At 38.9% G+C, this 13,392-nt stretch overlaps 1 protein-coding gene across 1 annotated transcript in view; it reads left to right on the forward strand.

The window, feature by feature from the left end:
• MICU2 (mitochondrial calcium uptake 2) overlaps positions 1-13,392 on the forward strand; it is a 149,692-nt gene that overhangs the window by 82,615 nt on the left and 53,685 nt on the right. Inside the window, exon 2 of the mRNA XM_075050734.1 lies at positions 3,353-3,500. Coding sequence (XP_074906835.1) covers positions 3,353-3,500 — 148 coding nt within the window. The remainder of the gene's footprint in view (positions 1-3,352; positions 3,501-13,392) is intronic.

The raw sequence follows: 13,392 nt of genomic DNA on the forward strand, positions 1-13,392 counted from the left end.
ATTTTGCTTTCATGTTATACTTCTGCACTCCTGATTGTTGCACAGTCTTTTTGTTTTTTCCTTTAATATTAACATACTTGGAGTATCCTGTAGAGACTGTTACAGTAACCATACTACAATGTGGGGGGAAAGCAGAAATAAAGATACCTGTAATCATGAAGATGGCAGGTCAGCTTTGTAGGTGGTATAAATTGCTTGACTGCCACTGGAGTGCCATGAATTTTCAGTCGGAGGGCCATGCGCTGTTCAGAAGAAGTAAGCAGTTACACGTGAGCAGCTGAGCTCTAGCGCAGCTCTAGCTGAGCTCGTGCTGGTGTGCAGAGGGGTCAGAGCGCTTTTAGCAGATGCTGAACTTCTCCTACAGTGACAGCACATCAGGAATTTTACAAAAGGTTTGAAAACAAAGTAGGAGATGGCACAGCTGATGCATTTCATCCCATAAGGTTTGCTTATCTCATTTATGCTAGTATTTGAAGCGACTTTCATAAGAAATTACCCATGTTCCCAAGGCTGTTTTGCAAATCAGGGATGCTAGTTTCATGAAAAGAAAGGGGCTTGATGAATCTATAGTCACGCGTTATTATAATTCTGATGGGAATATGTTCTCTTCCAAATACAAGATGCTCTTCAGAGTTAATATGTGAACTTGTACCTATCTATTTCAGTTAAAATTGTGGATTGCTGGAATTCAGTGCTTTGATATCAGTAACAAGTTTAACTTTTGACAGATTTCAGACAAATATTAGATATGTAAAATAAAGCAAATTGGCTTCAGATACTTAGAAGTAGCCTTCATTCTCCTTGCATGTCAGAATATGACTTTTAATTCTAAATTATGAGTATTTGGGGTTTTTTCTTGTTGTTGGTCCACTCCCTCCTGCCTTCATTGAAACCTGAGGTTTGAGGGAAGCAAACATGCTACAAGGGGAAACTAAAATTGATTATAACAAGGTGCTTGTATCTTTCAGTGAAATATTTTAACAAGTGCTTAATGCTAACACAAAGGTGCAACGCATGGGATTAAATGGCAAGTTGCACACTTCTATTTAGAACTACAATTAAGTATAATATAATATCTGGTGGTAATAACTGTATCCAGGCTACAGCTGTAGGTTTGCCAGTTGTACCCCTTGCCTTAAGATCCCCAAATTGTACGTACATATGGTCCCCATATCCAGATAGGGACCATGGTGGGTAGAGAAAAAGGAAACCTAATGACACAAAGCTGAAATGCTCCATCCTCTTCTCTCACATCTCATTCTCCACTGAACTGTGTTTTCATGCTTTCTTCAGCGGACTGGTTACTGGCCGCAGCGTGAGGTCCACCCTCCTGTTCCCGGAGTGCTTCACTCCGAAGGAGTTGGTTGTTACTCTCAGACCACACTGGGTCCCATTTTTTGGAGCTGCCTGTATCAATATCAGTCCTCCATCTCTTTCCTCTACCTTGTAAGCCTGACACTAAACCTAATGTTTTTTATTTTAACTTCAGAGCCCTGTCTGAGAGCTAGAAGGTATCATGCCAAAACAGCTTGTATGTTCATCGTATCAGCTAGCTCCCTTGCTGTCTTTACCACTTCGTACCAAAGTCGTGGCATGTTGTCAGCTGGGTGGAGGAAATGTAACTGCTAGCGCTTGATTCTGGAATTGTTTGAACTCAGCAGAGTTAGCAGTCCCCATCCTGGAGGAATAGCAAGTTAAAACTAAAGTGTCAGAAATCCGATCACAGCTTTTAAGTGGTTCAGAGAGTCCCATTCCCTTTCTGCTTGCCCACTCCATGGATGTGTGCATGCAAACACACAAGCGCCCCATTACCTGCTACGTATTTGGCAAATATCTTTACGTGTTCCCAGTTTTCGTAACGACCTCCTGTGCAACTGGGTGCCTGTTACCTTGCATGTCGCTATAACAGTGTTGACTTCAGCAAAACCAAGCGAGGTGTTCCCACTCGTCTGCCCCTTCCTCTGTTCACGTACTCTCTGCCTGTGTCCCACAGTTCCCCCCTGAACACACTCAGCACAGCACACCCTGTGTTTTAACATCAACTGGTGAGACCCTCACTGTACCTGCAGCTGGTCTGAGTGTAACCAGGAGCCACTTACACTGCCCTGTCTCAGGAGTAACCCAATTTGCAAAATGCAGCATACAGCAGCATTATACAGGACTGCTCAAATGCCAAGCAGTCCATAGGAACAATCCAGAAAGTGAAAACTGCATAAATGAATAGCGATCGTTTGCTGGAAGATGTGATGCAGCACCTCGGCAGGGCATGCCCGAGGCTGTACCGCTCCTCTGCACCACGCAGCGAGTAATGCCACAGGCAATGACCCAGCTACAGATCCATCTTGTTATTTACTGACTTCTTTCAAGTATGTTCAAGTTGGGATCTTGGTACTTAGCCTTGGATTTTCTTGCTTTTCCTTCACTTTCTCACATCTTTGAACAGTCCTAAAATTAAGCGATGCTGCTGGTGGTAAAATTGTTCCATGGTTAATGTTCAAATACATACAGCGTGTTCTGAATTTTAGAGTGTCTCGTTTTCCTGTCGTCACTTACTATCTCTGAAATCCTAAAATGTAAATGAGACTGTTTCACTGTGCTTGTGTCCTCTCTTGCTGCCAGTAAGTGCTGTTACTACTTGTCAGAGTGTCTGTCAACTTGCATGATTTCGATCATGAGTCTCTCAATATTTAAGGGGGGGGAAGTTGGAATATTTTTGTTTGCTTGACTAGTTGAATCTTTGGGTTTGGCAATACAATCTCTGACTCTTTTGTCTGTGTTTTCATTGCTTTTCCCATTTTTCTAACTTCTCTGAAAGATAAGCCCATATTTAAACTAGAACATCATTATTTTCCCATCTTAGGAGTTGCTCCACAACTTGATAATTAACTTCAGGGGTGGATCATTTGCACGGATGCAGAGTACATTTCAACCTTTGCTGAGCCAGTTGCTAAACTGGCAAAATACTGTGTGCTGTTTGGTCAGTTTGGTTTTTTGTTGAGTTAGCGAGCTGAATTTGACTCAGCAAGAGTCCAACAAGTAGCAGAGCTGGCAAACGAGGGGGTGCAGAAGAGCAGGGGAATGGGAAGCAATGTCAGCCTTTGGTGACAGGAAGCCATTAATTTGGCTCAGCTGTTGCTAAGGCATGCTCTCAGTGAAGCCAAAATATACTTTGAATGCTATATAAGCATGTCATTCATTAAGACCATGCCATAAAAGCTTTAATTTCTGGTAGTCTCTTGTTGTGGCTACCCACAAAATGTTGAGGTTAATCAAGATCGGGTATAAGATTCTAATTACAGAGTTGGTCTACAGATACAACCATCTTTCTGCATGGATTCTTTTTCTGTTTCAGAAGGAAGATGTCATTAATGTGGAAAGGGATGAAAGACTGTCTCTTCGGAAGCATCGCTTCATGCATTTCGCATCATTGGAATATGAAGGAGAATATTACATGACACCAAGAGATTTCTTGTTCTCAGTAATGTTTGATCAAGTTGAACGTAAGTTGTTTTCTTATCATTGTATTTGTGAAGGAAAAGAAACTTGCAGGTCCCCTTAAAGATGTAATTTGCAAATCACGGGGATAAGATACTTTATCTGACATAAATCATCAGAAGCCAATTTATAAATGTTGTACATATGGATTCTCACAGGCACCACCACCCTTTACACCAGTGAAGTGAGGCTGATGATTTAGAAATCTGGTGACTTGATGATGGTATTAAGTCTCTGCATAATTTGCATGTCTGATCAGTATGTAGTTCCTCAAGTACTTACATACCACAGAAAATAGTAAGACTGTAATATAATAGCGTTCATACCATTCCTGGCCCTGTTATCAGTCTATCCGCTTCACCAGCAAGTACTCTGTGACCTTTTTCCTTAGAAGAAGCAGTGATGAGAGTGACTTGAGTGAGTGTAATGAAGCATTGAGCTCAGCTCTAGGTTTCTGGTTTCAAATCTCCTCTGGTTTATACGAAAGCTAGTTAAGAACAAATCCAAATTGTATACATGATTTTAAAAAAATACTTTTAAAAGCATGCTTTCTGAGGAGAAGATAGGACCAGCACACAAATAACAAGTGCATAGATTGTTGTCCTCCTTTCCTCCTGGTTTTCTGGCCTCATTAACTCTGCCTCATTCCTTCAGCTTCTTTTATCTGTCTTTGTATCATCTTCTGTAATTTCCATGTTACAATAATTTTTTTAAATTATACATGTTTTTTTCTCAAAATACTTGGCTTTTTACAGCTTTCCCAAGAATTTTATGCTTTAGAAAGGTTAAGTTCTCCAAGTTTCAGAGAGGATTGTCACTCAGAGGACAAATACTCTGTTAGTACATCTGCTGAGGGAGAGGGGGAAATCTCAACTTGTAATCGTTGTTTGCTGCAGTGTGCGTACACTGACCAGCAGACCATGTTGTCTAGCAAAAGCCATTCATAGCCTGGGATGCTTTGCCCAGCTAGCAGCGAATGTCTGAGGGATTTGGGGGTATTGAACAGGAAATCCAGAAGGGAATTCAAGGTACTGTGGAAAGGCTTGAGAGACGGGGAGGACGAAGGAGACCTGAACGCACTTTGATTCAAGCCTGTGGGAAACCTGGGGCAGAACAGAGTTTACTGAGCTGCAAGTGGTCAGAGAATAGGACAGAAAAATCTGTAATAAAAGAAGTTTTCTTGTGTCTGCCAAAAATCTATAGGTGATAAGGATACACAGCTTCAGTGCTGACACACAACTTCTAATATTATACAAAGCTGGGTATAAATCCTTAGGAGGACTTTATGACCTTGAGAGTCATGGAGCCTCTTAAAATAACTTTTTTGTTTAATATATGGCTAACAGAAAGAGTTCTTTCCCCTTCAAAACTTAGGACATTCAGTTAAAAATGTAGAAGGGATTTTCTTTTGAGTTTTCTAGCCTGAAACACTGAAAGACAGTGACTACTGCAATTTTCAGTTTTGAAGGTGTGGATTTCAGGCAGTTGTCTGTGAAAGAAAGGTTAGAAAAATAAGTGTTTTTCAGTCTTAGCAGTTCATACATATTAATCGGTTACTCCAACTATAATAGTACACGTGCAGATTTTTAATGAAGTGGTATACGGGTAAGATTTATTTGTAATGCAGCCAAGTTAATTTCAGTTACTTTGCTAATATGAGTAGGAAACAGCGTTAAACGGAAAAGAAAAAATAATGACAAGAAAAAACATGTGAACAAAAAAAATCTTTGCACTAATGCATATTTAGCATTTCAAATTGAGGTCAGGCTTACAACAATAGTATCATAGACAATTCATAGAAAAATGTTAATACTTGAATCTAATGCTCCTAAACATCTTTTTTAACCATCATTGGTGTGGGTTCTTTGGCCAGTAGCATAAACACAATGGTAAGCAATTCTCTTCAAGTCATATTGTTTGGGATTTTAGGTTTTCTTGTAACTGCAAACAGAGGTAGCAGTTGTTAGCAGAGAAGTATGGCGTTTTAAGTATTTCAAAGGCAGTGGTTTGTTCATTGTGTTTAAAAGAGTTTCATGTGAGACAAATAAACAGGCCTATCTCAAGTGTCCATTCAGATATTTTCAGGGTAGATCCAAGATGGTGAACTTCACAGCAAAGTAGCAATTATTTTTTGAAACTTTCTGCTTATATCGTAAAATTAATTCCCTTTCACCCTGAACAGTGGCTTTCAGGGTGATACTGCATACAAGTGGCTGAACTTAAAGCTGTAATGATTTGGTTATTCTCTACCTGTTTTTAATTAATCACTAATAAAAAAAAACAAACAACAACAACAAAAACCTCTTGGAAAAATTTGAAGCACCCTGGCAGTAACCATTCATCTTCATAAATATTTGCTTGGAGTTTGCCAACTGGTTGCTGTGTATAATAATATGAAAGTCTTAAGGCTGTTCTAAAGTTTTGTTTCTGCTGTCTTTTTTTACAGATAATAGGCAGGAACATATGACAAGGCTCAGGAGCAATTTAGCTGTGTACACCAAGAAATATTGCTGAGGTTGATCACAACGTTCTGTTGCTTTGTTCCTATTCAGAGATAAACACTCCCAAGGGGAAAAAAGGCAAGCAAAAAGAGGGGATGAGAAGCAGTTATGGGCTGGGAATAGGGGTCCTTGTCCAACAGCCTTGGGGTTTTTTGCTCACTGGTGATTGCCATTGGAGAAGTACTTTGAAATCTCATGTTAGTTTTTAGGCATAATTAAATTTAGAAGAAAGTAAATGTGGTGTTGTGTAAACCAGATGAATTGTTGGTGCTAGATCAAAAGTGCTGACGTTAGAAAATACCAAAATATTTTAGCTATGTCCGGATTGTCAAGTGCATTCCTGCACACAGTTGGGTGGAATTTATTACTGAAGCAAAAATCTTAGGTGTGCCCTTTGACAAGGTTGCAAAACATGCAATAAATTATGATTTATTATAGAACACTTTCCCAGATAAGAAAACACATGAACTGTAGTGCAAATATATCAACTGTCCTCCAACCCAAGTGATCTTGAACCCTGCTTGATAGACCTTAGTTCACTAGTTCTGCTCATTTGTTTCCTGGTGCATGGGTTTCTCTATTACTCATTTTCTTTAAGGTAGGCCAAAAATTGTGAAATCTTGGCATTCCTCTTGATTAAATCACACCTGCAAAGTTATTTACTGTCAGGGTGATAATGAAGAAAAATATTTACAGTCCTGCCATCTAAGGAGAATGAGCTGATAACAAATGCAGAGTTTCCTGACAGATTACTTTGTTCTGCATATTGACAAAGCAAAAAGGTCTATGAAGGAAGAAAGGCACCGTCCAAAAAACATTTGCTTGCTTTTAGATGCAGTGTTTCACACTGGATTATCTTTGTAAATATTTGCCTAATTCTATTACCGTTAGTTATTTTATGGAAGGAAGCAGCCACCTCTGCAAACAGTGGCAAACAGTAAATGAGATGCGATAGTGTGGCACAGCATGTGTGCTGGTACAAAACACCTATGACAGTGTTTTGTACCTGTTAATGCAGTGCATACTAAATGACCATTGAGATTTTGGGGTTCATGGCTGTATGCCATATAATCTCCCGTTAAAACAATGTTACCACAGGGATTTGTGGCAAACCATTGCAATACCAACCAAGTTCTTCTGGGTAATCTGTGGGATGTTCATGTAAACAGTTGTATCTGACGCAATGATAGTTTAGTGAGAAAGTGTTTTCTGTTACTCTTCTTATCATGATGTAAAAACTCCTCAATGTCTCATAATACCTAATAAGAATAATATGAACTTGCTGTGTTGTATCAGAAATTCTAAGATTTTTTCTAAACTTTTAAAATAATGGGTATAAGAAAGATAAAGCTTAGCTCACTTACACTGAATTTTCATTACAATGCAGGAGTGTTTTTAAAAGACCCTTCCAGCTTCATGTAAAATCTGTGTTTTAAACAGTTGTGCCTACTTAGGCTCATATTCCAGGTTATACAGCTAATACTGTGTTAGAGCTTCTCCATGGAAATATCATCTCTGGTGTGCTATTGTTGTAGAACATATAAGAAAATCTGTATTAAATTTTGAAAAGAACTACAGATAGAAGAATCCTTCAGAAAAGGAGTATTTTGCAGTACATTAAATCTGGACTGTGTTTATGTTCATTTTTCTGGAGAAGATTATTCTATTCCAGAAATACCTTCCTCTTTCAAGTAGAATACAAATGTTCAGCTTAGCTTGTCTGATAACATTTGATACCTGGTAAATAAAGTTCTTGATCCTTCTGTATATACGCAGTCCAGATTTAATGCATCATAGCATCTTCACATCCTGAACTATTCCTTTATCTGTGGTAAAACAGATTTTCCTGTGTTCTTATAGCACCAGGGTGCCAGAGGCAGTATTTCCACGGTAGAGTCCTATCTGTCGGTGAGTATTAGTGTGTTGTAAGTTTGCTGGGAGAAGTTGTTTGAGTTGGTTAAGCTTTCTGTGAAAACATTGTTGGCGCAAGGTTGTGGTATGTTTGCAGGTTTGATATGATGTATGGCTTTATGTTGTCACAGCATCGGCATGGTTATGACTGTGAATAAATCTGAGGAAAGGATACAGTGTAAGGCTGCAATGACTAGAAAACTGGGTTCTCCGTTGCCCTTAGTGGAGATCAGTGCTGGTGCTGTTGGTGGGGTTTGGAGAGCCAAGAGGGACCAGCCAGTAGATGGGCGCTTCAGAACAAGCTAAGTCAGTCTTTTTGTTTCTGGATCTCGAGTTTTTGCCTCTAGTGGGAGTTCAGATGCCTATACTTAAGTGTCTTCATTTTGACCTGAATTTCATACACAGTAACTAATCAGACTGATACAAGTCATGCATGAGTGTCAGATCGAAAACCTAGGATTCATAAGATTTAAGCTTGTGTAAGTGGTGAAGCTCCATATGGGAAATGAGGATTGAAATGTTGTATGGGGAGCCATTGGCAGAGCTGGGAACTGAATTCAATCCTCCTGAATTTCTAATGTGTTAACAAAGAGATCATTTTCTCTTTGTCTCTGCATTTAGTATTTTTTAGCACTGATACGTTGTCGTTGCTCAAATACTCCAAACACAGTAGAGAACTCTGCAAGCTGGGATATGCAGGACAGAGATGACCCGTTGCCCAGCGCTAGATGGAAGGTAAACCAAAGCAAAGGTGAAGAAGCAATATGGTGGTTTAAGGTCATTATATGAATCTCTTCTGAGTTTTAGAAAAATGAAACAAAATCAGCCATTTCAGCCAAAGCCTCTTAGTCATTGCTGTTTACTCATTTCTTAAAGTGGGGTTATGAGTGAAGGAAAGTAATGTTCCTGTTGAGGGGTCTGTACACATAAGCAAAGATAAGCAGATTGCTGAAAATTTCTGCTTCTGTAACCAGCCCATACTGTGAATTTTTCATCTTCAGCTATCCTTCATCACCCAAACAGCATCAGGAAATCCTACCACAACCCTGAGAAAGTCTTTCAAGTAACATATTCTATACATTTGGCCTTTTACTTTCTCTTAAGTGTCCAAATACAACATTAGAATTGATGTTGTGGATAAAATATTAGATCATTGTGGATAAAATGTTGTACCTCAGCCAATTGTTGGTAAATAGATAAGCTAATTAAGATTTTTTTTCTTCTTTTCTCCTCAGCAATAGTTTGTTAAAACTGATAACTTAGTTACATAGACTGTCTGATGCAACACTGATGATCTTTATGGGATTGGTTTATCTAAAAATTAATCTGAAGGGAAATAGATCTTTATCTAGAAACAGCAGAAATAATGCAGAAATTCTTAGAATCTTGATAATGTGTATTTACATCTGGACATAAGCTTTGTTGTGAAATTAAAATAAAGACTAATGCATTTTCATAGCAGTTGCATCATGAGGTACTATGTACCAGAATCAGAGATGGGATTCTTGAGGGGAAATGGGGTCTTCCACCCCACAGCAATCAAATCTGGTCTGTTGGCCAGGCTGCTTTTTTGGTGTATTAACCGCTGGCCACTGCACTGACTTATTTGTTTGCTTTTGTTTTTCAGAAAAACTTGTTAGGTGGAGAGTCCAAAAAAATAGATGCAAGAGGTGCTGTGATTAGAGCAGAGGTGTCAGGCAAGAGCTGGCTTCCAGTGCACGGTCGGATGGGGGAGCAGGAGGAAGGATTGAGCAGTGGTGTTTGGAGGAAAGGGAACCATGGACACTTAAGAAGAAGCAGGTTTTAGCATATCATTGCACAGGGACAAGGTGTCCTTTTTTTCTCCCTGTTCCATTTCCATGCCTTGAACCATGCATGTTATGAGACAGTGCTGAAGGTACCTGGGATACATACCTTGTAAGGTCAAATAGGAAAATATATTTTTGATCCTTAAAATTGTACATATGTTGTATTAATTACATTTGTATTTTTGTGGATATGTCTGCATGAAATGACAGTAAGGTTATAGTAAGCTCATGGCTTTGTTGTGATTAATTCTTATTTTTCCCTTTGTGGCATCGCTGACTAGCTGGAGAATGACGCAGAATCAGAGTTCTTGTCTCAATTGACTGCACTGCTTACTGATTAGATGTCCTGGTTTCAGCTGGGATAGAGTTAATTTTCTTTCTAGTAGCTGGTATAGTGTTATGTTTTGGATTTAGTATGAGAATAATGTTGATAGCACACTGATGTTTTTAGTTGTTGCTAAAAACTTTGGCAAGATGTTATGTTTTGAAAATACATTACTAGCTATTTAGCTTTCTGAAAAACAATTGTTAATGAGAAGATATATGGCAACTTCTCAATGAATGAAAGCAATTTTTTAAAACTCAGCACAAAAATAGTACCAATAATAAAACTGGTCAGGCTTCAGCAGAGTTGTGAGCAAGAGGCAAGTGGTCTCAGCACACATCTTGAAGGATTTAGTTATTTAAAGTGTGAAAGTTATTGGTTATTTAATGGCATCTGAATGGAAAACAGATTCCTTGAAACGTATGAAAATATATTGTGCGCATACAGAATACTTGTAGTACAAGTAATGGAAAGATCTGGTTATTAATAACAGGAGTCTGTTTGTTGTATAAACATCGGCTGCCTTAGAATTTCAGAAGTCCTGCAACAGTTTCTGCTTTAGTCAAGTATTCCAGTTTTGTGACATACTACCGTGATATTTAAAATACTTAACAGAGAAGTCACTTTTTTTTATACATATGAGCAAATTTCAAGAACTCATACAATCATTCTTGGTCTCTGAATATTCTTCCTATTTGTAAAGATTTTTTATTTTTGTAGAACACCACACACTATTTCAACTACATTTATAACATACTGTCGGCATACCACAGAAAATATTTCTGGGATTTTTTCTGTCAAGGGTTCTGAACACTTCTTGACAGATTACTTCAGTATTTTTTTTTTAATAAATTCAGTGGAACTTAATCAGTTCTGAAACATCCTGCTTAACTGACAATTAAGTCTTCACAGATGTAGCGTGAAAATCAGACTCAATGAATTTTTATCACTCTTAAATGTATTTTAATTTCTTGCAACATATGTCCTTAACACAGACAGGTATTGGTTTGTACCTAAGAAGTACAATCTGTTTTTAAAATTCCTTGGATTGCATTCAGATATTTAGAACCGATGGGGATCTGGCGGACCCTCGGTGGATGATATCAAGTGCCAGGAGTGCAGGTCAGGCTCCTGCCAAAATCTAGCATGCATTCTAGCCTCACATTTTCAATTGTTTGTAACTCTCTCAGTGCTGATGGTTCTGTGCTTTTTCCTTAGGGCAACGCTGAATTTTTATTATATTAGTCATATGATTTCTCCTTTTTTGTAAAAGTAATCTTGATATAGACTGATTTTTTTTTTCCCCTGCACATTTTCATAAGGAATGTTACATTAGGGGGTTTTTTTAAATATCTAAGGTAGAACCATCGAGTACCGATCACTTTCCTTCTAGGCAGTAATAGCAGGCAAGGTGTGCAGCCTGCTTTGGTAGGTGAGAGGAGCTGTCCTTACTTGCCAAATGGCTGTGGTCTCCAGGGAGACCTTTGAGAAGTTCCACTGCTCTCCGTTTGGAAAACACTGGCGTTGTTTTCCTAAGAGAGGAACTACCTGGGTTGTGCTCTCCTTTTTTACTCCCCGCCCCTGCACCTGCAGTGGGTTATAGCACAGATTGTGCTCAGTAGCCTTTCTCATCTACTGTGAAACAAAAGCAAATACCGAGCTCAAAGACTTTTTTCCATGTGTAAAACACACAGGTTTCTCTTGTTAGAGCCACCTGCTTATGTGGCAGTGCCCTGTCTTCGGCTTACCAGCTTCGTTACTGCAGAGGAGAATACAGCCGAGAGCCAGCTCTTAGTAATCGAATCCATCTGCCAGCGTTGTCCAGTCCATCAGAGCGCTCTGGTCCTCACGCCACCATCCATAATACTGCTGAACACCTTGTCGTTCTGCTGGCTACGCCTTTAGTTGTCTTTCCTCCCAGACCTGGAAAAGGCTTGTGCACCTGAAAGCATAATGATTTTTCAGCCATAGCTAACGAAAGATACCACATTTTCCAACAAATCCTGCCTTGGTTCTTACCAGGTGAAAGGTAATTTGGCATCATTTCTAGGTCCAAATGCATCCTAATTGGCCATTCTTGTTTCTTCTGGTTAGCTTATCAGTATATAGAAAATGCCAATATCCTGGGACTTTGTTCACCAAGAGCTGCGGTCCTACCTGGCTTGATAAAGATAAAAAAATGGGCTCCTTGTATGGGATTTGAACATAAAACATGGCCAAGCCAGCTGCTGTTTGACTTTATCCAGACTATTTCAGTTGTCTTTCAGAAGAGCTGATGTTTGAAGTCTTTGGTATGATTTAGCTTGTTTTCCCAAGTGCTAGCCTTCTTTTCAAGCCTTTAATTCACGTCCTTTGTGCCAGTACCTCTGATACTGCTGGAACTACTGGGACAGTGGAGTCTTGCTGCTGCATTGGTATTGGCAAGTGCTAAGTAAGTCACGTATCCCACCAGAGAAACTGCCAGTTCCAGAAAACAGACAATTTTTGTCTTCTTTGTTCCTGTGCAAATGTTTTTTCGTTTTCGTTTTGGTTTTCCTGGGGAAGAGTGAGGTGTGTCTGTTCTTAACTGTGGACTGGATCCAAACAGTTGTGGGCCTGACAGAGAAGATTCTTATAATAGAGAATACTAAAATTAGTCATTTTGTCTCATGTGGATGGACATCTGCTTTTCCGTTGGGACTGTATTTATTTACTGTGTCTGACAACTTCTGAACAGTCACCCACACCCTGACATAGCAATTATTTCTTCTCCATGGATTTTTTGGTGATAGAAAATGTGAGAGCTCACTTCTGGTTTGCTGTCGCTTTCTTGGGAGAAAATAGAAAATCTAATTTTCAAAAATTTCATCTGCTTTTCTGGCTTTGTTCGAATTGGCAAAAGAGACCAACTATTTAGCAGAAAAGAGCAATGGTTTTTTCTGATGTGAATGGTGGTAAAGGCAGTCTCTGCTGTTGAAAAAGAGGGGCTTTTAAACCAGTATGGTCAATTTAGAAGTACAGTGGGCAACATAAAATTACTTTACTCTTTCACTAAAATCAAGCCATCTATTGTTTGCTTTTCATTTGCACCCACTTTGAGAATTGTAAAAAGCCTACTTAAAGTTTGATTCAAATTTCAATTCAATCTCTTTCCTCTGCAGCTAAAATGAATGCTCATTTCAGGAGGACGGTCCCTATTCTTTATGTCCAGTACTGCTTTAAGGAGGAAAAAGGGTATCTGCTTAGTTGTACCAGTGTAAGAACACGTGTATTTTTTACCACAGCTCACCTAAGTTAACATATAATATCTTGTAATGTGTTTTTAAGAATTTGTATTCTCTATTAGTGTGATACATAATGGCTTAGCATTTGT

This window comes from Buteo buteo, chromosome 18 (assembly GCF_964188355.1).
Source record: "Buteo buteo chromosome 18, bButBut1.hap1.1, whole genome shotgun sequence".
In the NCBI taxonomy this organism is placed as follows: Eukaryota; Metazoa; Chordata; class Aves; order Accipitriformes; family Accipitridae; genus Buteo; species Buteo buteo.